Source organism: Loxodonta africana, chromosome 2, assembly GCF_030014295.1.
Source record: "Loxodonta africana isolate mLoxAfr1 chromosome 2, mLoxAfr1.hap2, whole genome shotgun sequence".
Lineage (NCBI taxonomy): Eukaryota > Metazoa > Chordata > Mammalia > Proboscidea > Elephantidae > Loxodonta > Loxodonta africana.
The window spans coordinates 164,514,312-164,541,714 of NC_087343.1; the positions used below are offsets into that span (position 1 = coordinate 164,514,312).

General features: G+C 42.9%; 2 protein-coding genes across 3 annotated transcripts in view; one reads left to right on the plus strand and one right to left on the minus strand.

The window, feature by feature from the left end:
* Positions 1-14,826, plus strand: part of PPARGC1B (PPARG coactivator 1 beta) — a 155,862-nt gene extending 141,036 nt beyond the window's left edge. Inside the window, exon 15 of the mRNA XM_064278095.1 lies at positions 14,662-14,826. The gene's annotated coding sequence lies outside the window, so the exon portion shown is untranslated. The remainder of the gene's footprint in view (positions 1-14,661) is intronic.
* PDE6A (phosphodiesterase 6A) overlaps positions 1-27,403 on the minus strand; it is a 98,225-nt gene that overhangs the window by 8,530 nt on the left and 62,292 nt on the right. For both annotated transcript variants that reach the window (XM_023550591.2, XM_064278107.1), the window contains 11 exons: positions 27,136-27,285; positions 26,529-26,672; positions 23,863-23,928; positions 23,529-23,675; positions 22,137-22,244; positions 20,736-20,845; positions 19,081-19,168; positions 18,808-18,908; positions 18,111-18,218; positions 955-1,018; positions 595-669 (listed from right to left, as the gene is read on the minus strand). In XM_023550591.2, the coding sequence (XP_023406359.1) occupies positions 595-669; positions 955-1,018; positions 18,111-18,218; positions 18,808-18,908; positions 19,081-19,168; positions 20,736-20,845; positions 22,137-22,244; positions 23,529-23,675; positions 23,863-23,928; positions 26,529-26,672; positions 27,136-27,285 (1,161 nt within the window). The remainder of the gene's footprint in view (positions 1-594; positions 670-954; positions 1,019-18,110; positions 18,219-18,807; positions 18,909-19,080; positions 19,169-20,735; positions 20,846-22,136; positions 22,245-23,528; positions 23,676-23,862; positions 23,929-26,528; positions 26,673-27,135; positions 27,286-27,403) is intronic.

The following is a 27,403-nucleotide window of genomic DNA, read 5'->3' on the forward strand; positions in this document are numbered from 1 at the left end:
TCTGCTGCAAAAGACCTCTTTAAAGTGTTAAAAAGCAAACATGTCACTTCAGGCTAAGGTGCACCTGACCCAAGCCATGGTATTTTCAATCGCGTCACATGCATGTGAAAGCCAGATAATGACTAAGAAAGACTAAAGAAGAATTGATGCATTTGAATTACAATGTTGGTGAAAGATATTGAGTATACCATGGACTTCCAGAAGAATGAACAAATCTGTCTTGGAAGAAGTACAGCCAGAATGCTTCTCAGAAGCAAGAGTGGCGAGACTTCATCTCACATATTTTGGACATGTTATCTTCTCAGTCCCTGAAGAAGAACATCATGCTTGGTAGATGGTCAGCGAAAAACAGGAAGATCCTCAACGAGGTGGACTGACACAGTGGCTGCAACAATGGGCTCTAACATAGCAATAATTGATAGGATGGCATAGGTTGCTATGAGTTGGAACTGACATGATGGCAACTAACAACATATCTAGGTCAGACCCAGTTCACATCTCTGTTTCATAGCACATCAGGGCGAGGTCACATCTCTACATCGTGATGAGGTCACACATGCCTAACATTAGGCTGACTTCCCCTCTCGTACTCACAATGGGATTCTGTTGCAGCACCGTGCGCTCCAGGTCACCTTGTTCCCAGAATTCAGCAGCGACCAGCAGAGCTACCTACAACAGACAGGATTCCACAGTCAAAGCCCTACCTGCTACCCCTGTTCCCACCCCACATGGGTTGTCAGCTCAGCAAAAAGATAAACTCCACCCTACCCTCACTACCCACACCCCCTACTTGGTGTCATTAGTGGAGAGATCTGAAAGTGATTTCCACGTCTTTGCAGAGGAAGATAAAGAAAAGGCGGACTGGGTCTGGGGCTGGGTTGAGAGAGTCCAAGCCTCATGTCTTGTTGTCACCAGCAGTGGGTTCCCCTCCTGCCAGTCAGAAGGAGTCCGTACCTTGCTCTGCACCTCCCAGGGCTTGGTTATGGCCGAGAGATCACAGGCGGTCATCATCATGGCCCTGGGTACACAGGACACTGTCCATCAGTCCAGAGCCATTTAATGCTACACATACTGATTAACTCATTTATTTCTTCTTTTTTTGCCCCCGCTAGTAAGTGACCTCATCCCACTGTGGAGAGAGGGGTCACTTCCCCATTCCACCTGAGGGCTGGGCTTTGAAGTCAGACAAATGTTTAAATCCTGCCTTGGTCAGTTACCATAGGTTTGATATTAAGGAATTACATCAGCCTCTCCAAGCCTCAGTTTCCTTGTCTGTAATAATAGTGGGAAGCATTGGTGCTTCTGTGGTAGAGTTCTTACCTTCCATGCGGGAGACCTAGGTTTGATTCCTGGCCAATGCACCTAATTCTCAGCCACAACCTCTCTGTCAATGGGGGCTTGCCTGTTGCTGTGATACTGAACAGACTTCAGGAGAGCTTCCAGACTAAGACAGACTAGGAAAAAAGACCTGGAGCTTGTGAAAATCAGCCAATGAAAACCCTATGGATCATCATGGGGATGGCACAGCATCAGGCAGCATTTTGTCCCCTTGTGCATGGGACTGCCATGAATCAGGGGCTGACCTGGAGGCAGCTAACAACAATAACAATAATGGTACTTTCATCACAGAGTGGGTGTGAGGATTAAATGAGATGATGTGTATAAAATTCTCAGCACAGTGCATAGACGTAGTATGTGCACAATAAATATTGACGATTATTATGGCCATATATTGGGTTTTAATTATGCACCTGGCACTGTTCTAGACATATGATAAACATCAAATTCATTTCAATCCCATCACACCTTCAGAGGCCCTTCTTTCCTGTATAGCGTAAAGCAATATTTCCCAGCCTTTTTCTCATCATCCTCCACTATGGAGCCTTTTGAGACTTTTTTTTCCCTGACCCTTCCCTCTGAAATTTTAATGCCCCAAATACACTGTATATCTCTTTGTGTACAGACAGTGTAACAGTGAATATTTTTCACCTTCATGAGAACCACTTTTTGCCCCTTTGGAGGCAATATCACTCCCATTCAGAAAGTGTGCAATAGAGAGAGAAGTGTGGCCTTGGTTATTGGGGTGGCCTTGGTTATTGAGGTGGCCTTGGTTATTGTGGTGGCCTTGGTTATTGAGGTGGCCTTGCTTTAGGAACTAGCAGAAGGGAGTGGCGGAGGGAAAAAAAGGATCCAAAGGTAAACTCCTAAAGGACTTTCACAATAATACGAAGGTAAGGCAGGAATTAGTACAAGGGTAGAAACAATATAAGACAGAAAGGGAGGAGACAAGGACAATGAATTGTTGGAGCAAGCTGGGTGGAACTTGCGAAGGCATTTCAAAGACACTGGGCACAGTGGCATGAATGCCTGGGATAGTGATCCAGGGCCAGGTAGGGTGGGTATTAAATTCCAAGCTGGGGAGTGGAGACTGTATCCAATAAGCAGGGAGAACTACCGAAGGTGTAGGGCCTGGTCATGACCTCATCAGAGCCCAGCCGCATTGCAGGAAGGGATGTTGGCAGCATGTGTGGGATAGAGCAGGAGGGAGAGAAGGAGCAAGAAAGGAAGGAAGGAAGGAAGGGGAGATGCGGCTGTAATTTCAGACCTGACCTGCAGCAGTGCCTGTGGGCTGGGGGAGCCAGGAGGTGAGGGCAACCGAAGTGGTGACCCATGGGCAGGGGCTGGGGAGAGAGAGGAAGGAGAGGGAGGCCTAACTTGCTGTGTGGATGATTTTATAATTAACCAGCTGTATCTGACATAACATAAGCTGCTCTGGGAGGTCTAAAGAGTTACTCATAAAAAGTGAACATATTTAAATAAAATCTTTAATGAAGTAAACCCTCAAAAATTCATATAATTCTTTAAGTCAATAAGCTGTCAGAAATGTTTCTTAGAAACACCTTTATACTTTGTATTAGCTTTGAAATACGTGACCTGTGCTTAATGTTAAAGACATTTTAAGCTCACTGTCAAATACATTAAGCAGATAAATGCTCAGCGCTGCATACAAGAGTGATCGGTTTCCTGTTGCCTGTCAGTGTCCACAGTTGGAGTCCACAGGTGTGGTTTCAGGAGGGTGCTGAATGTTTCCTTTCCTTGGCTGGAAGGATCATGTGAAAACTACTCCCAGCCAAACTTGGGGAAACACACCTCAGTGTTTTATAGACTTGGTGTGTGCCTGGGATGGGAAGGAGAGCTCCAGGTGGCAGAAAAGCCAGTCCGGACCCTTGTGCCTTAAAGACAAGACATTACATTCACTTCAGCACCTTTCCCCTTATATTCGCTGGGGCCCAAGGTGCGGTGTTAGGTATTGGGGGTCTAGAGAGGCCTACACGGAGCTCACAGTTACTCAAGGAATACAGCAAAAAAGAATAGAAAAAAGTCATCACAATATGCTAAATGAGATGGCAGAATAAAGTACAAGTTGAAAAAAAAATCCAAAGGTGAGAGTAACAAACTCAGTCCAGGGAGCACCAGAGAGGTAACAGTGGAGCAGGGCCTTGAGAGATGCACGGAAGCTGTCTGAGAGGAAGAAGAGGAAAGGGTATAGTAGGGAGAGGTACATGGGAGGGTACATGAGATTGCCACAGGGCAGAGGACTGTCCAGGAGGTGGATGGTAGGGAGTATTCATGTATCCATTCTTGTACAAAATTATACATATGTGCACTTGTGTGTATGTGTGCCAGATGCTATGCAGGAGCTGGGTTCACATGGTCCCTGCTCTCAGAGAGTGTGCAGACTTGTTGGAACATCATAGTTTTTTTTTTTTAATTTTTATTGTGCTTTAAGTGAAAGTTTACAAATCAAGTCAGTCTCTCACACAAAAACTTATACACACCTTGCTACATACTCCCAATTACTCTCCCTCTAATGAGACAGCCCACTTCCTCCCTTCACTCTCTCTTTTTGTGTCCATTTTGCCAGCTTCTAACTCCCTCTACCCTCTCATCAACCCTCCAGGCAGGAGATGCCAACATAGTCTCAAGTGTCCACCTGATCCAAGAAACTCACTCCTCACCAGCATCCCTCTCCAACCCACTGTCCAGTCCAATCCATGTCTGAAGAGTTGGCTTCGGGAATGGTTCCTGTCCTGGGCCAACAGAAGGTCTGGGGGCCATGACCACCAGTGTCCTTCTAGTCTCAGTCAGACCATTAAGTCTGGTCTCCTTATGAGATTTTGCAGTCTGCATCCCACTGATCTCCTGCTCCCTCAGGGGTTCTCTGTTGTGTTCCCTGTCAGGGCAGTCATCAGTTGTAGCCAAGCACCATCTAGTTCTTCTCTCTGGTTTATGTGGCCCTTTCTGTCTCTTGGGCTCGTAATTACCTTGTATCCTTGGTGGAATATCACAGATATATCACACAAATGAATGTAAATGTACAAGCAAATAACTTTTCTGAAGGAAAGGAGTTCTAGTCCACGAAGCAATATCATAAGAGAAACTGCAAGGCCAGGGACAGCTTCTCTGAAGAAATGGCCTTTGAGTTGATATCTGTAGGAAGTATAGCTGTTAACTGGTTAAAGAAGGGAGTGGAAGAAACACAGCAAGTGCAAAGGCCCCAAGGAAGGAAGCCTGGCACATACAAAGTGCTGGAAGGTGGGTAGAAGCCCAGGGAAGAGCTGGGGGGAAGGATAAGGGAAGTTCTAAGAGCTGTGCAGGGGAGAGCAGACCAGCCATGCAGGGTGGGGGGTGGTCTTCATGCTCAGAGCAATGGGAAAAGACATTGAAGAGTTTGAACAAAGGGATGGCCTGGTTAGATTTGCATTTGACAAAATCACTGTGGCTTCGATGTGGAGGTGACAAGAGTAGAAGCAGGGAGCCCAGGTAGGAAGACATTGCAGGATCTGGCCAAGAGATGGAGGTGATGAGAAAGAGAAGTGTTCAGATAGACATGGCACTTAATAAGTAACCTCAACAGGACTTGTGATAATTAGACATGTAAAGTGAGGAGGAGAGAAATGTCACAATGGAAGAGAGTAAAGGCCAACATGGTTATAATGCAGGAAAGCATGGAGACCTTGTATGCTGAGAAATTCGAACCTTATCCTCTGGGTGGACAAGAGTCATCAGGAGGAGAGGATTGATCTTAAACCAAAAAATATTCCCCACAGTCTTTTTTTTTTTTTTTTAACAAAAGAATGTTGTTGTTGTTAGGTGTCGTCGAGTCGGTTCCGACTCATAGCGACCCTATGCACAACAGAACCAAACACTGCCCAGTCCTAAGCCATCCTTACAATCGTTGTTATGCTTGAGCTCATTGTTGCAGCCACTATGTCAATTCGCCTCGTTGAGGGTCTTCCTCTTTTCCACTGACCCTGTACTCTGCCAAGCATGATGTCCTTCTCCAGGGACTGATCCCTCCTGACAACATGTCCAAAGTATGTAAGATGCAGTATCTCCATCCTTGCTTCTAAGGAGCATTCTGGTTGTACTTCTTCTAAGACAGATTTGTTCGTTCTTTTGGCAGTCCATGGTATGGTTGATACTCTTTGCCAACACCACAATTCAAAGGCATCAATTCTTCTTCGGTCTTCCTTATTCATTGTCCAGCTTTCACATGCATATGATGCAATTGAAAATACCATGGCTTGGGTCAGGCGCACCTTAGTCTTCAAGGTGACATCTTTGCTCTTCAACACTTTAAAGAGGTCCTTTGCAGAAGATTTATCCAATGCAATGCGTCTTTTGATTTCTTGACTGCTGCTTCCATGGCTGTTGATTGTGGATCCAAGTAAAATGAAATCCTTGACAACTTCAATCTTTTCTCCGTTTATCATGATGTTGCTCATTGGTCCAGTTGTGAGGATTTTTGTTTTCTTTATCTTGAGGTGCAATCCATAATGAAGGCTGTGGTCTTTGATCTTCATTAGTAAGTGCTTCAAGTCCTCTTCACTTTCAGCAAGCAAGGTTGTGTCATCTGCATAACGCAGGTTGTTAATGAGTCTTCCTCTAATCCTCATGTCCCGTTCTTCTTCATGTAGTCCAGCTTCTCATATTATTTGTTCAGCATACAGAATGAATAGGTATGGTGAAAGAATACAACCCTGACGCACACCTTTCCTGACTTTAAACCAGTCAATATCCACTTGTTCTGTCTGAACAATTGCCTCTTGGTCTATGTAAAGGTTCCTTATGAGCACAATTAAGTGTTCTGGAATTCCCATTCTTCACAGTGTTATCCATAGTTTGTTATGATCCACACAGTCGAATGCCTTTGCATAGTCAATAAAACACAGGTAAACATCCTTCTGGTATTCTCTGCTTTCAGCCAGGATCCATCTGACATCAGCAATGATATCCCTGGTTCCATGTCCTCTTCTGAAACTGGCCTGAATTTCTGGCAGTTCCCTGTCAATATACTGCTGCAGCCATTTTTGAATGATCTTCAGCAAAATTTTGCTTGCGTGTGATATTAACGATATCGTTCTATAATTTCCACATTCGGTTGGATCACCTTTCTTGGGAATAGGCATAAATATGGATCTCTTCCAGTCAGTTGGCCAGGAAGCTGTCTTCCATATTTCTTGGCATAGACGAGTAAGCACCTCCAGCGCTGCATCTGTTTGTTGAAACATCTCAATTGATATTCCATCAGTTCCTGGAGCCTTGTTTTTCACCAAAGCCTTCAGAGCAGCTTGGACTTCTTCCTTCAGTACCTGATCATATGCCACCTCTTGAAATGGTTGAAATGGTTGAACATCGACTAATTCTTTTTGATATAATTTTTCTTTTTTCTTCCTCCATTTAGCTTAATTAGTAAAGAATGTCTGCCTTGAACATTGTGCTCTTCTAAAGAATTATATATGTGGTATCAAATTGACAACAGCAACTGGAAAGATTAGATAGGAAATGTAGGGGGCAGTGAGTTGTTAATGGAGGGAGAACAATTTGGAAAAGGAGAGTGAGAATGGTTGCACAACTTGAAGAATGTAATCAATGTCACTGAATTGTACATGTGGAAAGTTTTGAATTGGTGTATGTTCTGCTGTGTATATGCTCAACAACAACAACAACAAAATAAAATAAATTTTAAAAAAGAGAGAGAGAGGAGGGGACTGATCTTGATGGAAAAACATCGGAATATTTCATGCCAGCCTTTGGAATCAGACAGAGTTGAATTAGATCCTGACTCTTCTTACTTGCTATGTCAAGAGCAAGTGACTTAATATATTTGAGCTTTGATCTGTTCATTTGTAAAAATGAGATAATCATATGAGGTTGGATCATATGAAATTCTGATTTTGTGGGTCAAAGACAGTCAAAAGTTGGTAATTTCATATGATTCAGGATACTATATCCAACCTAAGGGTTATTGTGATGATCAGATGAATTTGTAAAGTGCACCCCTTGTCTTCACCTTCATCGTCATCGCTTTCATCACATTAACCCTTCAGGGTTGTCCAGGTGTGTAGAGCTTGGCAGACTCATCTTCAAGGCAAATGTCTCTTCCTCATCTCAGCTGTGAAGCTCAGTGACACTTCTTCCAGACCTCTGGCTGAGCACTGGCAGCATTCCAGCCATCCCATTGCCTACACTCATTCAGATCCTCCATGGATTTACACCTGCCCAGGGCAGGGGAGTGGGAGGGGACAGAGATCCTTTTGGGAAGGTCTTAGAAGCTGCTAACCAAAAGGTCAGCAGTTCAAATCATCCAGGCGCTCCTTGGAAACCCTATGGGGCAGTTCTACTCTGTCCTATAGGGTCTCTATGAGTCGGAATCAACTCAATAGCAGTGGGTTTGGTTTGGTTCTGGGTTTAGAGGAACCTAAGAAGGCTGTGGGTAAGCAGGAGAGAGGTGGGGGGGGGTGACTTGGGTTTCAGTCCTTGATGTTCCACTAATGCCTGTGTGACACTAGGTAAGTCATTTTGTCTCTCTGAGCCTCACTTTCCTCATTTGTAAAACACTACAACAGAATTTGGCAAGCTTTTTCGGTAAAGGGCCAGATAGTGAATATTTTAAACCATAGTCTCTGTCACAGCCACTAAGCTCTGCTGTTGTGATGCAAAAGCAGCCACAGGTGATACATAAAGGCAGGGTTCTTATCCATTAGGCAGAGTATCCAGGGCCATGGTGTTTTTAGGGGCCCAGGAAAATGTTTTAGTTTTTAGTTAAATTTAATTAATTTAACTTTAATTAGAAAATGTTCTAATTTTAATTTCTTTTAAATTTAGGAAAAAATGATATAGTAATAATGAACATATAATAATGAATCCAGCCTACACAGTCATACCCCAAAAAACTAAACCCGCTGCTGTCAAGTTGGTTCTGACTCATAGCGATCCTATAGGACAGAGAAGAACTGCCTCATAGGGTTTCCAAGGCTGTAAATCTTTACAGAAGCAGACTGCCACATTACTCTTCTGAGAAGTGGCTGGTGGGTTCAAACTGGGGACCTTTCAGTTAGCAGCTGAGTGCTTAATTACTGTGCCACCGGGGCTCCTAGAGCACAGTCATGAAATATAATTTTCATATTTTTTTATGGAGGAAGGATCCAGGAAAGTAAAAGTGCTTAGGGACCATAAAAATCATAATGTGGCCCTCCATAAAGGAACAAAACTCGTTTATGGACAATGAAATATGAATTTCACATAACTTTCACATCATAAAATATTATTCTATTGATTTTTACATTATTATTAAAAAATGTAATAACTATTGTTAGCTCATGGGTGATGGGCCTCACAACCCCACCACTGGAGAACCTCTAAGCCCCTTCAAATCATGGTCTAGTTGGACTGTCAAGAGTGAAATTTAGAAAAAGTAGAGAGATAAAGGATGTCATGAGAAATAGGAAGTCATACCTTCATTCTAGAGTTATTTTAACATCTTGGTCCTAGAGTAACAAGAAATAGCTATGTAAGAACCTAGTGCGGGTCAATTGGCTTAGGATGTGTCAAGGGGTTAGGTGTGGACCTCAGACCAGAGGAAGCTTACAGACATAAATAAGCCAAGAGAATCAAGGTACATGAGAGGAAGTGCCTACCGCCACCATCCACTATAAGCAACGCCGCACAGCATTCCACATACCCCAGCTCAGCCTTCATGATAGTCCATAAGGCAGGTAGGTAGGTAGACAATAGACAGATAGATGATAGACAGATAGACAGACAGACAGACAGACGGATAGACGGATAGACCGATGGACAGATGGACGGATGGACGGATGGATAGCTAGATAGCTGCTTTTGTGTCGACTTCAACTCATAGCATCCTTATGTACAACAGAATGAAACACTGCACAGTCCTGCATCATCCTAAAAACTGCCCGCATGTTTGAGCCCATTGTCGGGGCTGCTATGCCAATCCATCTCACCAAGGATTTCTCTCACCCTTGCTGGCCCTCTACATTATCAAGTGTGATGTCCTCCCCCAGCAGTTGATCCTCCCTGACAACTGTCCAAACCAAGTGAGTCAGACAATGTTCTGTTGTGATCCATAAGTTTTCATTGGCTAATCTTCAGAAGTAGATCACCAGGCCTTTCTTCCTAGTCTGTCTTAGTCTGGAAGCTCTGCTGAAACCTGTCCACCATGGGTGACCCTGCTAGTATTTGAAATACCTGTGGCATAGCTTCCAGTACCACAGCAACACACAAGCCACCACAATATGACAAACTGTGGGTATCCTCATTGAGCAGATAAGGAAACTGAGGAACAGAGGTAAAGTAACCTGCCCAAGGTCACACCACCAGTAAGTGAGAGAGTCAAGACTTGAACGCAGGCTGTCTGGCACCAAAGCCCACTCTTGTTACAGCTACACTCTGCTTAGGTATAAATTAGCTCTAATTATGTGTCTAATCACCTAATCCATGAACCCCCAAATTCCTTTAGAGCAGTGGTTTTCAGCTGGGGGTGATTTTTCCCCCTTAGGGGACACTTGGCAGTATCTGGAGACATTTTTTGTTATAACAACTGGGGAGGGGGTGCTACTGGCACCTAGTGGGTAGAGGCAGGGACGTTGTCTGGCCCAAAATGTTAATAGCACTGAGGTTGAGAAATCCTGCTTACTGCTCTCATTTTTGTTGAATAGCTACCAAAAGAATTTTTTAAAATGCTTAACTTCTCATGTATTTTTTAGTTGACATCTTAAAATTTTCATCATAAGCTTAAATATTTGCAAAGGATCTAATATACAGCACATTATAAATATTGAGATTTTAAAATAAAATTGTTACATCATTCTTTAAATACAAAAAAAAAAAAAACTAAATAGCATAGCATTTTGATACCAACCATCATCCATTTAAAAACACAAGGACAAGCTCTTCTTTAAAAGTTTGGAATTTTACACCCTTTCTTTTCTCCTAGGAGTCCCTGGAGCAAACGGTTAATGTGCTAGGCTGCTAACAAAAAGGTTGGAGGTTCAAGTCCACCTAAAGGCACCTTGAAAAAAAAGACCTGGCAATCTATTTCCAAAAAAAGCAGCCATTGAAAACCCTATGGAGCACAGTTCTACTGTGACACACATGGAGTCACCACAAGTTGAAATCCACTCGATGGCAACTTTTTTTTTACTGGTTTCCCCTTTCTCCTTAAACTTGTATTCCTACTCAACTTCCCTCATAGAATTCTATCCTAACATAATATATATCCTAATTTAATATATATAATATCATATGTGTATATATAAATATCCCCCACGTGTTTGTCAGTTTGTCGTACTGTGGGGGCTTGTGTGTTGCTGTGATGCTGGAAGCTATGGCACCGGTATTCAGATACCAGCAGGGTCACCCACGGAGGACAGGTTTCAGCTGAGCTTCCAGACTAAGACAGACTAGGAAGAAGGACCTGGCAGTCTACTTCTGAAAAGCATTAGCCAGTGAAAGCCTTATGAATAGCAGTGGAACGTTGTCTGATATAGTGCTAGAAGATGAGCCCCCCAGGTTGGAAGGCACTCAAAAGATGACTGGGGAAGAGCTGCCTCCTCAAAGTAGAGTCAACCTTAACGACGTGGATGGAGTAAAGCTTTCGGGACCTTCATTTGCTGATGTGGCACGACTCAAAATGAGAAGAAACAGCTGCAAACATCCATTAATAATTGGAGCCTGGAATGTACGAAGTATGAATCTAGGAAAATCGGAAATCGTCAAAAATGAAATGGAACGCACAAACATTGATATCCTAGGCATTAGTGAGCTGAAATGGACTGGTATTGACCATTTTGAATCGGGAAATCATACAGTCTACTATGCTGGGAATGACAACTCGAAGAGGAATGGTGTTGCATTCATTGTCAAAAAGAACATTTCAAGATCTATCCTGAAGTACAATGCTGTCAGTGATAGGATAATATCCATATGCCTACAAGGAAGACCAGTTAATACAACTATTATTCAAATTTACGCACCAACCACTAGGGCCAAAGATGAAGAAACAGAAGATTTTTATCAGCTGCTGCAGTCTGAAATTGATCGAACATGTAATCAAGATGCACTGACAATTATTGGCAATTGGAATGTGAAGGTTGGAAACAAAGAAGAAGGATCAGTAGTTGGCCTTGGTGATAGAAACAATGCTGGAGATCGAATGATAGAATTTTGCAAGACCAATGACTTCTTCATTGCAAATACCTTCTTTCACCAACAGAAACAGCGACCATACACATGGACCTCACCAGAAGGAACACACAGAAATCAAATTGACTACATCTGTGGAAAGAGACTATGGAAAAGCTCAATATCATCAGTCAGAACAAGGCCAGGAGCCAACTGTGGAACAGATCATCAATTGCTCATATGCAATTTAAAGCTGAAACTGAAGAAAATCAGAGCAAGTCCACGAGAGCCAAAATATGACCTTGAATATATCCCACCTGAATTTAGAGACCATCTCAAGAATAGATTTGACGCATTGAACGCTAGTGACCGAAGACCAGACGAGTTGTGGAATGACATCAAGGACATCATCCATGAAGAAAGCAAGAGGTAACTGAAAAGACAGGAAAGAAAGAAAAGACCAAGATGGATGTCAGAGGAGACTCTGAAACTTGCTCTTGAGCGTCGAGCAGCTAAAGCAAAAGGAAGAATTCATGAAGCAAAAGAACTGGACAGAAGATTTCAAAGGGCCTCTCAAGAAGACAAAATAAAGTATTACAATGACATGTGCAAAGAGCTGGAGATGCAAAACCAAAAGGGAAGAACATGCTCGGTGTTTTTCAAGCTGAAAGAACTGAAGGAAAAATTCAAGCCTTGAGTTGCAATAGTGAAGGATTCCATGGGGAAAATATTAAATGATGCAGGAAGCATCAAAAGAAGATGGAAGGAATAGACAGAGTCATTATACCAAAAAGAATTAGTCGATATTCAATCATTTCAAGAGGTGGCATATGATCAGGAACTGATGGTACTGGAGGAAGAAGTCCAAGCTGCTTGGAAGGCATTGGCGAAAAACAAGGCTCCAGGAATTGATGGAATATCAATTAAAATGTTTCATCAAACAGATGCAGCTCTGGAGGTGCTCACTCGTCTATGCCAAGAAATATGGAAGACAGCTTCCTGGCCAGCTGATTGGAAGAGATCCATATTTACGCCTATTCCTAAGAAAGGTGATCCAACCGAATGTGGAAATTATAGAACAATATCATTAATATCACACGCAAGCAAAATTCTGCTGAAGATCATTCAAAAACGGCTGCAGCAGTATATCGACATGGAACTGCCAGAAATTCAGGCCAGTTTCAGAAGAGGACGTGCAACCAGGGATATCATTGCTGATGTCAGATGGATCCTGGCTGAAAGCAGAGAATACCAGAAGGATGTTTACCTGTGTTTTATTGACTATGCAAAGGCATTCGACTGTGTGGATCATAACAAACTATGGATAACACTGTGAAGAATGGGAATTCCAGAACACTTAATTGTGCTCATAAGGAACCTTTACATAGACCAAGAGGCAGTTGTTCGGACAGAAAAGGGGATACTGATTGGTTTAAAGTCAGGAAAGGTGTGCGTCAGGGTTGTATTCTTTCACCATACCTATTCAATCTGTATGCTGAACAAATAATACGAGAAGCTGGACTACATGAAGAAGAACGGGGCATCAGGATTGGAGGAAGACTCATTAACAATCTGCGTTATGCAGATGACACAACCTTGCTTGCTGAAAGTGAAGAGGACTTGAAGCACTTACTAATGAAGATCAAAGACCACAGCCTTCAGTATGGATTGCACCTCAAGATAAAGAAAACAAAAATCCTCACAACTGGACCAATGAGCAACATCATGATAAACGGAGAAAAGATTGAAGTTGTCAAGGATTTCATTTTACTTGGATCCACAATCAACAGCCATGGAAGCAGCAGTCAAGAAATCAAAAGACGCATTGCATTGGATAAATCTTCTGCAAAGGACCTCTTTAAAGTGTTGAAGAGCAAAGATGTCACCTTGAAGACTAAGGTGCGCCTGACCCAAGCCATGGTATTTTCAATTGCATCATATGCATGTGAAAGCTGGACAATGAATAAAGAAGAACGAAGAAGAGTTGACGCCTTTGAATTGTGGTGTTGGCGAAGAGTATCAACCGTACCGTGGACCGCCAAAAGAGCGAACAAATCTGTCTTAGAAGAAGTACAACCAGAATGCTCCTTAGAAGCAAGGATGGAGAGACTGCATCTTACATACTTTGGACATGTTGTCAGGAGGGATCAGTCTCTGGAAAAGGACATCATGCTTGGCAGAGTACAGGGTCAGTGGAAAAGAGGAAGACCCTCAACGAGGTGGATTGACACAGTGGCTGCAACAATGAGCTCAAGCATAACAACGATTTTAAGGATGATGCAGGACCGGGCAGTGCTTCGTTCTGTTGTGCATGGGGTCCCGATGGTCGGAACCGACTCGAAGGCACCTAACAACAACATATATAAATATAGATAATAAATATATGCTGAAGCATATACAAAAATACATATGCTTTAATATATATACATATATGCTTAATATATTTCTATCTATATACTTTGAAGTCTCTCATTTACCACCCTTTCAAACTTATTTGCAGCCAAATATGTACATTAATTGAAATTATATAATCACATTTTTTTTCCATGACCCTGAGCTTCCAAATGTTACATTTTTTTCTTTTGGATTAAGTTATTATCATCACTACACAATTAACCAAAACAACAAAACATGTTGCCCATTTTTGTAAATAATTTTTGAAAACTCAAAGTAAATTTTTTTTTGAAGTTTATCTCTTAATGAGGTGGGTTGGGGCTGTGTTTTAAAACCAGTTAATGAATGACTATTTCTTATCGCTAGACTGAGATAGGATTTAGCATCTATGTTATGCCCAGTTTTCATTTTTGTACCTGTAAGCACTTGGACACCATGGGAACAGAAGGAGTTTTGTTATAGCAATATTATTCAATGTCATGCATTTAATTGTGTCCCCCAAAAATACGTGTATCATTTTGGCCAGGCCATTATTCCCAGTATTGTGTAATTGTCCACCATTTTGTCATCTGATGTGATTTTCCTGTGTTGTAAATCCTAATCTCTCCCTGTGGCTAATGAGGCAAGATTAGATTATGTTAGAGGATTAGTGTGGGATGTAACACCCTTGCTCAGGTCACATCCCTGATCCAATGTAAGGGGAGTTTCTCCGTGGTGTGGCCTGTACCACCTTTTATCTTAAAAAAAAAATTTTTTTTTTTTTTAATATAAAAGCAGAGGAAAGCTGGCAGAGAGGCAGGACCTCACACCACCAAGAAAGAAGCACCTGGAGCACAGAGTGTCCTTTGGACCCAGGGTTCCTGCACTGAGAAGTTCCTTGACCACGGGAAGATTGGTGACAAGGACCTCCCTTCTGAGCCAACAGAGAGAGAAAGCCTTCCCCTAGACTTGCAGCCTATTAGGCTGTGAGAGAATAAATTTCTCTTTGTTAAAGCTACCTACTTGTGGTATTTCTGTTATAGCAGCACTAGGTGACTAAAGTACTGAATTTTTTTTAATTCTTCTGAGTTAAATCTTAAAAATCAGACTGTGATCATTATTCTGAATGACCTATCAGCTGACGATTCAATTAGATTCTCCTTCGTTCTGTTGAAAGCAAACATCATAATCATTCACTTTCTCAATTTCTGGGAAGAATGCCAGAATGATTTGACTAAGACTTCTCATATGACTAGTTAGTTATTAATTATATCTGTTACACTTTCTCATAGGGGGACTTTGGTTAACCCAATATGCTCAGAACAGGGTAGGTAAATTAAAACATTATTAATGTTAATATATTTTTCCAGTGTTATGTTTCTGATAAAAGGTTTTTAAAATCTTATAACAAGTTTTAACTATGTTTTCATCAAAACCTTGAAACTTCAGATTAAACTCATTTAATTTATGGAAATATTTGCATGTAACATAATTGGAAATGCCAGTCTCACTGTCAACTAAAGCAGCCAAATCAGACTTCATTTCTGTCACCAAGATTCTGACTTTATTTTTCAGTTCAATAAACATACGGCTGTCATAGGGATGACAGCCACCTTATTTTTATATTTCTAATTCTAAGGTAGGTAGACAGGTAAGTACAGGGACAGACGGATGGATGGATGGACAGACGGACGGATGGACAGATGGACAGATGGGTGGATAGGTACAGGCATGGATGAAATTGGGCACTGCCACGTTCAGTACTTTCAGTAATTACTGATGGGTCTTTGCTCTGATATCACACAGCTATCCCCCAGGAGTCATACATTCTCTGCAGAAAGCAAGACTGTTCAATAAAAACTGCCTTTGTTCCTTCTGCCTCAGTGTACAACCCAGGACCAAATCCTCCATTTCCAATGTCTTGGTTTGCTTTTAGGAAAATATATATATGAGACAGGGAAGGCCTAAAACCTTTTGTTAAAAGAACCCTTGGACACACCAGTATTTCAAATAGTCCCCTGTTTGGTGCCACAGAGGTTTTGCACCTAGGACAAGTAGGGGTGCAGGAAGGGGCAGAGTTTGCCTTATTTTGTGAAGTAAAGGAAGAATGAGGACACTAACAATGCCTCGCCTACTCTGCTTTCTCAGAAAAAAATTAATATTAAGAAAGAGCATAGGGAGCTTGAAGATGTGAACATTGATTCCCTTGAGGATATCCATACCCATATATGCCTGGAAAGGCTTGGGGGTGGGGGTGTTGGTGTAGGTGTGCCTCAGTCTGAAGACTCCTGCTTATGATGACTTTGGAGTTTACAATGATTAAGGTACTGACTTTTTTTTTTTCTTCTTTATATTTTTTGCATTTTGGAAATTCTTCCGAAGAAACTGGAAATTCCTTAAAAAGAACTTTATTTCCCTTTAAAGGCTATATGACATTTCAAAGTGTGAAAGCACACTAGTTTATTTAACCCAGTTCCCCACTGATGGGTATTTAAATTGTTCTCCATCTTTTTTTTTGTGATTATAAATGATGCTGCAATGAATAACTTTGTATATACTCCTTGAAGTGCCTGTGGGAGAATATCTACAGGGTAAATCCTGGATGTGGGACTGCTAGGTCAAAGAGGACAGGTATTTACAATTTTGACCAGTATTGCAAAATGGCCATTCATAAAAGCAATATTTTACACTCCCACAATGGCGGAGGTGATTGCCTGTTTCCCCTCACCCTGCCCAATACTCTGAAACTATTCTTTTTTAATTATCTCACACTTTTCTCTCTCTATCTTCTCATTTTCTCTTAAAATTCTTGATTTATCTAGAATTTCTTTGGGTATAAGAAGTGAGATAGGGATTTAACTTTATGGCTACCCAATTGTTCAAATACCACTTATAAATAGCCCACCTTTTTCCACTGGTATAAAATTTGCATTTAGCATATGCATAGTCCAAGTAGTCTGTCCCATTGACCTAACTGCCTAGTCATGCCCAGGACTGAGCTGCCTTTAGTACTGCAGGTTGGCTGTTATTTCTCTTCTATTTCAGATTTTTTTTTTGTTGGGGGGTATTCTTGCACACTTATTTCTCATGAGAATTTTGAGATAAGGCTCCTAATTCTCAAGAAAATAAAGTAGATTTTTTCTTGAAATCATCTTAAATGAGTAATTAATTAGGGAGACTAGAAAACTGCCTAATATTAAGCACTTTTATCCAAGAACAGGGTGTTCTATTATTCAAGTCTGCTGCTGCGCCATTTTGAAGTGTCCAGTGAGGCAGCTCCTGGTCTTTCTCGGTGCAGCTATAACCTGAGTCTGTTCCCTCGTTCAGTAGGAACAGGTCACACTGTTATCCAGAATCAGGGGATCTTTGTGGAGGCCTAACTGGACAGCTGTAGGGCTGAGGGAGGGCTGACTTGCCACTTGCCCCACATCCTTTGCTCTTTCTCGAGCCCATCCCAGCAGCCACCCCTTGCAACATTTGTGACTTAATCAGGCCTCATCCCCACAGGAGCATCTGGGGGTAAAACAAAATGCTTGGTATTCCCTTGGGAATTGGTCAGGCTTTGTCTCCCCTTGAGGTCCCTCTGACCATCACCATCTATGCCCAATACTTATCACAGAGGAACAAGGGGAACCACTTGGCTTGGGCCTCATATTCACAGAAGGCCTCAAATTTACACTTTTCACCTCATCATCAGTTGTGGAGAGTCATGGAAGCACATTGGGAGAACCAAAGGAAGATACCAGACAACTTAAAATTTGAGTCCTATTACCAGCCCCCACGCCAGCCAATAAAAACACATCTTGTATAAACTATGTATGTAACTAATTTGTGAATAGCACAGCCACATTGCAGGGCATCACCATATGTAAGGGAACATAAAAAAAAAAAATCAAGCCTATGTATTTTGAGTGACATATATCTCTCAAATCATAACTCATATAGTGCTCTATGTTTCATAAAAAACTTTTAATTTACATCACTTTGTCACCAAAATTCTGGTTTATGACAGAAATACTTCAAATATTGCACTTCTTGTACAGAGAAATAAAACAATATCATCTTGTATTTTTTGTGCTAAAATAAAGATCAAACATATACCATAATTTCTATAATTCTGTGCTGCCTCAGCAATTGAAAGTGTCCCAGGGCTCTCTTGAGGGTGACCAAAGCTCTCAGTGCAGCATCTCACCTTATGACCCTGGGCTTAAGAGGTTCCAGGTTCAATCCCTATCTCAACTCACATAACGATTTCCTTCCGTGTCTGCTCCAGCATCATGTACTGCGTCCACTCCCGTTCATTCTCGTATGTCTTAGACTGATCCACGATCTTTTGGAACATCGTTCTCTTCCTAAAAAACACACTAGTTTGTCAAAGGGAGCAAGTCTTAGAATAAGGCAATGCCTGGGCTTTCTAATGCTGGTTGTTTCAGAGGGAGGCAGAAATTACAAATGACAACAGAATTAACAAAGCAAGGTTAAAAGAACCAAAGCTAGGAGTGAAGACCTAGGTTCTAGCCTAGACTTTGCCATTGATCTGCTGACTGACTTTGATAACTCTATGGACCACAGTTTTCCCATCTGTACAATGTGGGTAATGGTATCTAACTCCAAAGGCTATAAAAAAAAAAAAAAATAGTGGGAGTTAATACACAGCAAAAGTGCTGTGCATGGCATGTGTTGGTATGTGCCGTCAAGTCGATTCCAACTCATAGTGACCCTATATGACAGAATAGAACTGCCTTATAGATTTTCCTAGGCTGTAATCTTTACAGGAACAGATTGTTTGGTCTTTTCTCTCATGGAGCAGCTGGCGGGTTCAAACTGCTCAACTTTTGGTTAGTAGCTGACTACTTTAACCATTGTGCATGGTTATAAAGCAGATCGAAATCACTTGGAAGTACTGTCATTGTTATTATTAAAATAAGACAAAATACCAACTTGAAATACAGGGCAAGATCCGTGGCTATGATCGCAATGTCCATCATGTGGATCGCATGTTCATGCTGCCTGCGATTGAGGTTTTGAAAGATATTCAGGCTCTAAAGAGAAACCCAGAGGAGAGATGTGAGAAGGGATGCTGGCAGTAAAGTCACCCAACTACTGAAGGTCACCCCAGATAATAGTGGAGCACTGCCTGGGTACACCCAGGCTCTTTGTGAGATGGGGGCTCCCACCCAGGCCCAAGGCCAGTACCGAAGGCCCTCATCCTACCTCGTCTCTCAGCAATGTTTTGCCAAACTCCAAGTGGTGCCTTTCCAAGATTGAGGAGCCATGGAGCTTGGCCAGTGGGTTCTGGGATCTGCATGAGAAAGGGAAAGAGACCAACATGGAATGGCCAAGATAGAGATTAAAGACCTCATCTAGTCTTGCCACCTCCCAATCTTGTAGGCAGAGAGGGTGAAATCCAGAAATGAGAGGGACTTGCACAGGGTTACACAATGAAGCAGTGGAAACATTAGAACTAGACATCAGGTCTACTGGCTCTCAGTCTTTAGCTTTCTCCACAGGTGATACTGAACCTGTTTTGGGTCATGAACTCTGTAGAGAATCTATTGAATAGTGTGAACCCTTACCCCCAGAAAAAGGCACAAACACACACAATGCCATCTACAATTTCAGAAATTTATGGATTCCCTGAAGTCATCCATGGACATTGGCAGTGGGCCATGCTTCAAAGGTCATCAAGCTGCCAATCCTCCATGCCTGAGTTCCACAGTGTTTATTCATTTATTTATTCAGTAGGTATTTGTTGAGTACTTACTATGTGCCAAACACTATGCCTGGCATTTAGACTCCCTCAATGTAAAATTTAAAAATAGCCTTTAGCATCAGAGAAGTATGGGAAAATTAGAAGCTCAGAGAAGCATGAGTTTCCAGTGCTGGTTTGCCATTTAAGACTGTGGTCCCTGGACAGAGCCTCAGTTTCCTCATCTGTAATATGGGGATAACATTAGTCCCTGCAATGCCCAGCTCACAGAGTGATCATGAGGCTCCAACAAGACCGTGGTTCAAGGAGTGTGCTTCAAAGGCTGTCTGGAGTGTAAGCTCTATGAGGACAGGGTCTGTGTTTATTTTACTCACTATAGTGTCTCCTTTGCCTTGCACAAGGCCTGCTACACACTTATTAGGAGCATTGGAAACACATGGTGTATGAAGGAACCATTATGGGTTACTAATATCTTGGCTGAGAGTAGTTAAGTGGGTAGGGAAGGGAAGGAGGAGAGTAAGGGAGTTATGTTAGTTTATTATATGTATTATATATTAGTTTCCTGTTGCTCCTAGAACAAAATATCACAAATTTAATGACTTAAAACAACACAGATTTATCATTTTATATCTCTGGAAGTCAGAAGTCTAAAATGGGTGCAAAGGGTTGCATTCCTTCTGCAGGCTCGAGGGAGAAATCCCTTTTCTAGCCTTTTCCAGCTTCTAGAGGTCACCTATATTCCTTGGCTCTGGCTACTTGCTCCTGGCTTCCTCCATCCTCAAAGCCAGCAGCATAGCATCTTCTATCTTCTTTGACCAAATGCCTACCTCTTATAATGACCCTTGTGACTATATCGAGCCCACCTGGATAATCCAGGATCATCTTTCTATCTCAAAATCATTAATGTAATTAAACCTGCAAATACCCTTTTGGATGTAAAGTAACATATTCCCAGTTCCAGGGATTAGGACATGGACATCTTTGGGACCCACTATTCTGTCTCCCACAGGAGTGGACCCAGATCCCGAGGGCAGGAGGAAGTAGGAAGCTGTGGACAGCAAGACTTTCTCTTGACCCGTGAGGCCTGTCCAGAGGCCTTTCAGAACTGGGTAGTAAATTCCTGGGTGGGGCTGAGTGGGGGCAGTGAGGGCTGGCTCACTTCATCTGGTAGAGGTTGTTGGTGCCTCTGTGGTCGATGTCGTGACAGAAGGCAGCTGTGACCATGGCCAAGGCCTCCAGGTCAGTGAAATATCGCTTCAGCTTTCCTGTCTAGAAAAGGCAATCAGAAGTGCAAGTTACTGGTTTTGTGTGGAGACTGGAAGCAGGGCCCAGAGGGCAGATGTGAGGGGGAGGAGCCAGAGCTTAGCAATGTGGATCTGGTCTTAGCTCTACCCTGATTAGACATTTGCCCAAGACTGAGGGGTTTCCTGGGATGTAGGACTTTCAGTGCTAAAACTGGGGCAGTCCTGGGCAAAGACAGCGGTCACCCTCCTCCTGAGTGATCTTAGCTGGTCCCATTCCACTCCGGGCCTTGGTAACCCAATCTGCATATTGGGTGTGGAAGGCGTTGGACGAAATGATTCCTGAGAAACTTGCAGCTTCGGGTTTCAGGATTTGGAGAGTTTTTGAGCATGGCCAGACTGGTAAAGCAAACCTTCCAAACCTGGTCTACCAGTTTTAAGCAGAGCCCAGAGGAATCTTCCCCTGGGACTTCTTTAAACACTTAACTCGTCTCTTCTCCTCGTTGTAGGAGGGACAGGGTGAGCAAGAATTCAGAAGAGGCGATACTAATTGTGACCCTAAGAAATCAGTGGAGTCTAAACAGTGTCTTGTTCTATGGTGGCCTGGCCAAAGTTCTTGCCTCAGGGCCCTAATTCCTGCTCTGGCCTGTTCATTCCAGCTTGGAAGGGGAAGGAATGAGCCTGAGGAGCCTGGGCAAGGGCAGGTATTTGCATTATAACCTGGATGGGGAAACAAGTGAAAAATAGAGGGTTCCAGGTCCTCTGAGTCAAAAATACTGACACAAATACACACAAAGTTATGTCCATCTATTCCAAGGACATGCATTGCAGTACTGTTTGTAATAGGGAGAGATTGTAAACAACCTCCATTTCTCACAAGAGGGGGCTGGGTAAAGAAAGTATGATATATTTAAACAACAGGTACCATGGGGACATAAAAATATGTCATGGAAGAATGTGACTGATATATTTTCAAATGAGGAAAGCAAATAACAGAATGTCATTCCACTGGTTATAAACAAAATAAACTGCATGTGTCCCAAATGTCTGTACACTCCTAGAAAAAAAATTTGGAAGGGGTTAGGCCATGGAACTGGGTTTAGCAATACACTGTAGCTTTCTTTCATTTTTTATTTTATAGGCGTCTCTAGTCTTTGAATTCTTTTATGCTAAGCATGTACTATATTTTGCATAGTCTGAAGAAGCAAAAAAATTGAGAAAGGAGAACAATGCCGCCACTGCCACATGGAGTCATCTGTGCAGGGTCCTCTGGTATGGCAGGAGACCCAGCCACTGCAGCCCCGCCAGCCCCACCATACCATCAGCAAGGAGAACATGGTCTGTCCCACGTTGAAGCCATGTCGCCAGTTGTGGTAGGTGATCCTGCGGTAGCCCTTGCTCAGTGAATACATGAACCGCACCAGGGCCTGCAAACACACAAAAGGCAGTGAGGTGGCGCATGCCCTCCTGAGGCCTGAGTCCTCCAACCCTGTCCTTGGGCCAGAAGGTAGGAACCAGGAATAGATGCAATAATGCTGTGCAAGCACTTGGACCACACTAAATGGCACAACGGTTGGGCACTTGACTGCTAACTGAAAGGCTGGCACTTCTAACCCTTCCAGCCGCTCTTCAGAAAAAGACCTGGCAGTCCGCTCCCATAAAGATCACAGTCCAGAAAACCTTATGGCGCAGATAACCTCCACGGCTCATAAAGACTACAGTCTAGAAAACTTTATGGGGCAGATAACCTCCACAGCTCCTAAAAATAACAACAAGAAGTACTGTGAAAATGGACGTTGTTATAAAACAAGGTAGATGTGACTCATTCCACCTATTCCACCCACTGCGCTTTATCAGCAATTCCCAAACTGTGCTCCACAGAGCTAGTGTCCTGGGAGAAGTAACACGTGCTTTAACCAGGGGGTGGGAACAAAAGGGTTCTTTAATTCAGTGGTTCTCACACTGGAGTGTGCTTCAGAATCACCTGGAGGGCTGGTTTATCACAGAGTTTCTGATTCCGTGGAGTTGGGAGTGTGTGTGCTTGAGAGAGAGAGACAATTTGCATTTCTGGTAAGTTCTCAGGTGGTTCTGATGTGGTCCTAGGCAACACTTCAAAAACCACTGTTTTAATCAAACAAGCTTAGGAAATTCTGCACACTCTCATCCCCACCCCCAGATTCACAGCCCACATTAGTAAGGAATCCTTGCAGGGATTAGTTTAAATTGGTTTAACCCATATCTTCTCTCTAGTTTGACTATGTCATTGTTGTTATGTTCTGTCTAGTCAATTTCAACTCAGCTATAGGACATTTTTTTTTATAGGACAAAGTAGAACTGCCCCATAGGGTTTCCAAGGAATGGCTGGTGGGTTCGAACTGCCGACCTTGTGGTTGGCAGCCAAACTCTGAATCACTGTGCCACCAGAGCTCCTGTTTGACTTTAAGACCTTTGCTTTCATTGCATCTATTCAGGGTCTTCAGAACTCCATCCCTCAGCACCCGCTACGAGAAGCCCATTGCTCTGGGCGCTAGCCCCAAGACACGACAAATCAGAGGAACTGTGTGTCTCTTTTCAGGTAAACGACTCATATACACAACACGACTAAGGCTTTAAATCCTAAAAGCTGAGGGTACACTGTTTTTAAGATAGTTAAAAAAAAAAAAAAGGCCATAAAGAAAGAGGAAACTCCAAGATGTTTGTTTTGCCCTCACCTCCTGCGGAATGTGGAATTTATCCACTACTTTCAGCTCATAATACATCTGTATCCCGCATTTCACCAGCTCCAGTTCCGTCAGGGGCAAGTCACTGAAGTGGAATTTATTAATTTCATATTTCTCTGCATCCGGCAGCTCTTCCTGCTGTAGAAGGAAGAGAGTTAAGTATTAGGGGATGTGAAGTGTTCCTGGGTCTCTCCCCTGCTCATCCAGCCCTGGCCAGGTATCGGGTCTGCTGAGAGGGCCAGGGCGGAATGGAATGGATGTGCTTCGCAGAGGAACACGTGTGCCCAGGAGCGCCCTGCAGCTGTTAGACATGGTGCCAGCTCACCAGGATCTCAAACAGCTCTTCTTCTTCACAATCCCATGGCTCCTTTCCATACACCTCTCTTGTTTTCTGCCAGGGTCCAAAATAGCAGAGGGAGAAAAAAAAAAAGGTCATTCATTGCATTTAAAGCCTAAATATGTCTCCACTTCTCCATTTCAATTTTTCTCCTCCATCCAAGGTCCTTCCACCAGATTCACTAACTCAGAGAGGCTGCTGTTCAACATTCAGCGATGAGGAAATTCAAGGTCATGGGCTTGGAGCCATAGACCTGCATCCAAATGCAAGCTCCGCCACTTACTGGCAGTGTTAGTGAATGCCTCTGATCCTCAGTTTCCTTATCTGCTAGATGGGGATAATAAAAGTACTTAACTGATGGATTAAAATTAGATTGTACAATATAATTTATTAAAATATGTGTACAACTAAATTAAGTGATGTATATAAACCACTTAGAGCAGTGCTTAATGCATAGTAAGCACTAATACAAAATTATGTTGTTATAGATATTTTTATAGTTATTATTACTGACTGGGAGTCAGGTGATCTTGGCCCTGGCCCTGGCTCTTCCTCTCACTTGCTTTGTTACTTGGGGCAAGCTCCTTCTCTTTCTGATCCTATTTCCCCATGTGGGAGGGTGGAAACTGGATCCAGTTACTTGTTTCTGATTTCTTGACTCAGAGCAAAACCTGTTCCTTTTTAACTGAGGCTGTGTCTCCAAGGGGTCCACACATCCATCATTTGGCTTAATCATAGGCCAAGTCAAGCAAACCATGAGGCAATTCATCCAAACTAAATGTTTTCTCCTCTGACTTTATCAATTATTGGGGTAACATGATCATTTCATATGATATCCTCCTACATAAGAAAAGGTCTCAGAAGACACTGGCCTGTGTTGTTTCAACTTGTGAGACCTATAGACCAAGGTCTTGAGGGCTTAGCTGGAGATCACATGCAATGCCACGTGGCTAACTCACTTCACTTTTGGAATCTTGATCTCTTTGAGACTCAAATCCCAGGAATGATTAATCACTGACACTCATATACCTTTGAAGACATCTGGTCCAATTTTCTACCCCAGGTAAGACTTGGATGCCTCTCATGATGTGGTACTTACCACCTCCTGAGGCAGTCCAATCTTAAGAGTGACAGAAATTTCTGATTATCCTGATAAAGGTTAAGTGAGGCCTATCCACCAGCTGGGTGATTTGGGAACCATTTACTTCCCTCTTATGGGTCTCAATTTCTTCATCTCTGCAATGGGAATAGAAAACCTTACCCTGCTCATTTACTGGGCTGATATAAGCATCAAACAAGATCATGGGTGTGAAATTGCCTTGTAAACTGTTAAGGTGCTGAACCTATACAAGGCCTCCCAAATAATATCTAACTCCCTCTGAACTACTTTGATCACCAAAGTCCTCTCTCGTTTGATTGGATCTTCTATGTGAGTTGCTCCACAGGAGGGAGGCTCTGAGATACTGACTGTGATGGTCAAGGTTGTGGGTAAACTTGGCTGGGCCATGGTTCTCAGCTGTTTGGTTTGGCAGTTATGATGTGGTTCGGCAGCTATGTAATGATGTAATCACCTCCATAATGAGATTTGATATAATGTAATCATCTCCATGATGAGATCTGCTATGAACAGCCAATCAGTTGGAAGTGAGTTTCCTTGGGGATGTGGTCTGCATCCAATACATGTGGACGTTCTAGCAAAGCTCTTGGGCTTTTGGTTGCTCTGAATCCTGCAGCTGGCTCCTGTTCATCTGACCTCTGGTTCTTGGGACTTAAGCTAGCAGCTTACCTGCTGACCTTGGGGTGCGTCAGCCTCTGCAGCCTGTGAGCCAGCAGCCTGCTGTCTGACCGTTGGTTTGCCAGCCCCTGCAGCCACATGAGTCAGGAGAAGCCTCCAGTTTGACCCATGGACTTGGGACTTCCAGCCTCTACAACTGCATGAGCCATTTCCTTGATATGAATCTCTCCCTCTCTCTCTCTTTATACACACACACATACATATATACACACACACTTTACTGGTTTTGCTTCTCTAGAGGACCCAGTCTAAAACACTGACCATTGTCCATTATTCTGTCAGATAGAGCTTCCTCTTAGAGTAAATGCTGTGGTTGGATAACCCCACTCCTAGCACCAAGTCAGACCTGAACAGAGTAAGAAATGGAGTTTCTAGAGCTGTCAAGCCAAGGCCCCAAGACTGAAGTGACCCTGCAAGGGACAACTGCTCCCCAGGCAGGGGCAGATTAACCATTAAGCAAGGTGCACATGGGCTTACAGTAAGGAAGGTACACATAAGCTTACTTGTGCTTGTTTACAAATCCATAGTGCACAATTTCACAGGTAAAATTGTGCACTACAAATTAGTATGCACAAGTAAGCCCATGTGTACCTTACATATTAGGCAATCTGTCCCTGTCCCCAGGCCATGCAGAGTAGCCATTATATACCACTGTCTGGCACTCACTCATCCATCCATTCACCTATCCATTCATCCAACTTTGATTGAACATCTCTGTGCTAGGCAGGAGTAATATAACAGTAAGCAAACCCACACCCAGTCCCTGCCCTCATAGAGCTTCAAGTCTAGACTTAGTCTATCCACATTTTCCAAGGCACAGTCTCTACTAGAGTAAAAACATGAAGAGAAAATAACTCACCAGGATTTTCTGGATTTCTTCATTGTCACACTTCACATGATATTTTACCATGTCCTGGAAAATGTCCTTCCTGTTTTCAAGTTTGTTCATGGATTCATAGGTGTCAGGATTTAGGACAGACCAGCCCAGGAATTGAGTCAAAGACTGAAAATAAAGAAAGGAAGAACCGGAAACAGAACACTCAGGTTTGGTCCTGACTCTAACATAGGGCAACACTTTCTAAGCCTCAGTTTTCTCACCTAGAAAACGGATTTGATAAGTCATGTGCTGCTCACCTCGCAGTTATTGCAAAGATAAGATAAAATAATGAAGGTGAACATACTTTAAAAATCATAAAATACTGCACACACATAAGTGTCATTCTTATGAGTAATAACTTCACAAAAAGGGAACGCGGATTTCTATGACAGCATGTAGCAGTGCAGAAGCGAAAGGGAAGAAACTGACTGTGAGGCTGAGCTCAGGACAGCTCAGCAAGGTGAGCTTCCCACCCCTTCATGTGAGAGGGCAGCAGTGCAACAAGGCCCCACGTCCACCTCTGGAAGCCAAGCTTGGCAGCAAGTTGACTCTGAATCTCATCAGCTCAAGACCTCCTATCCGACCATACCTCCATGAGGGTCTCATCCATTTCATCAAAGGGTTTCCCATCTTTACGATTGTAAAATGTGGCCACCCCAACGATTTCTTCCTTCTTGTTCACAATTGGCATAGAAAGGACGTTTTTAATCATCCATCCAGACTCATCCAGAGGCTCTTTCTACAAAAGAAGAGCCAGGTTAGGTTTCCAGGGTACCAGGGTGCAGAGGCAGCTGTGATGGATTTCACACTGCATAGTGACCCTGGCAGAGACCTGCTTGGCTGAAAGGAAGCAGCAA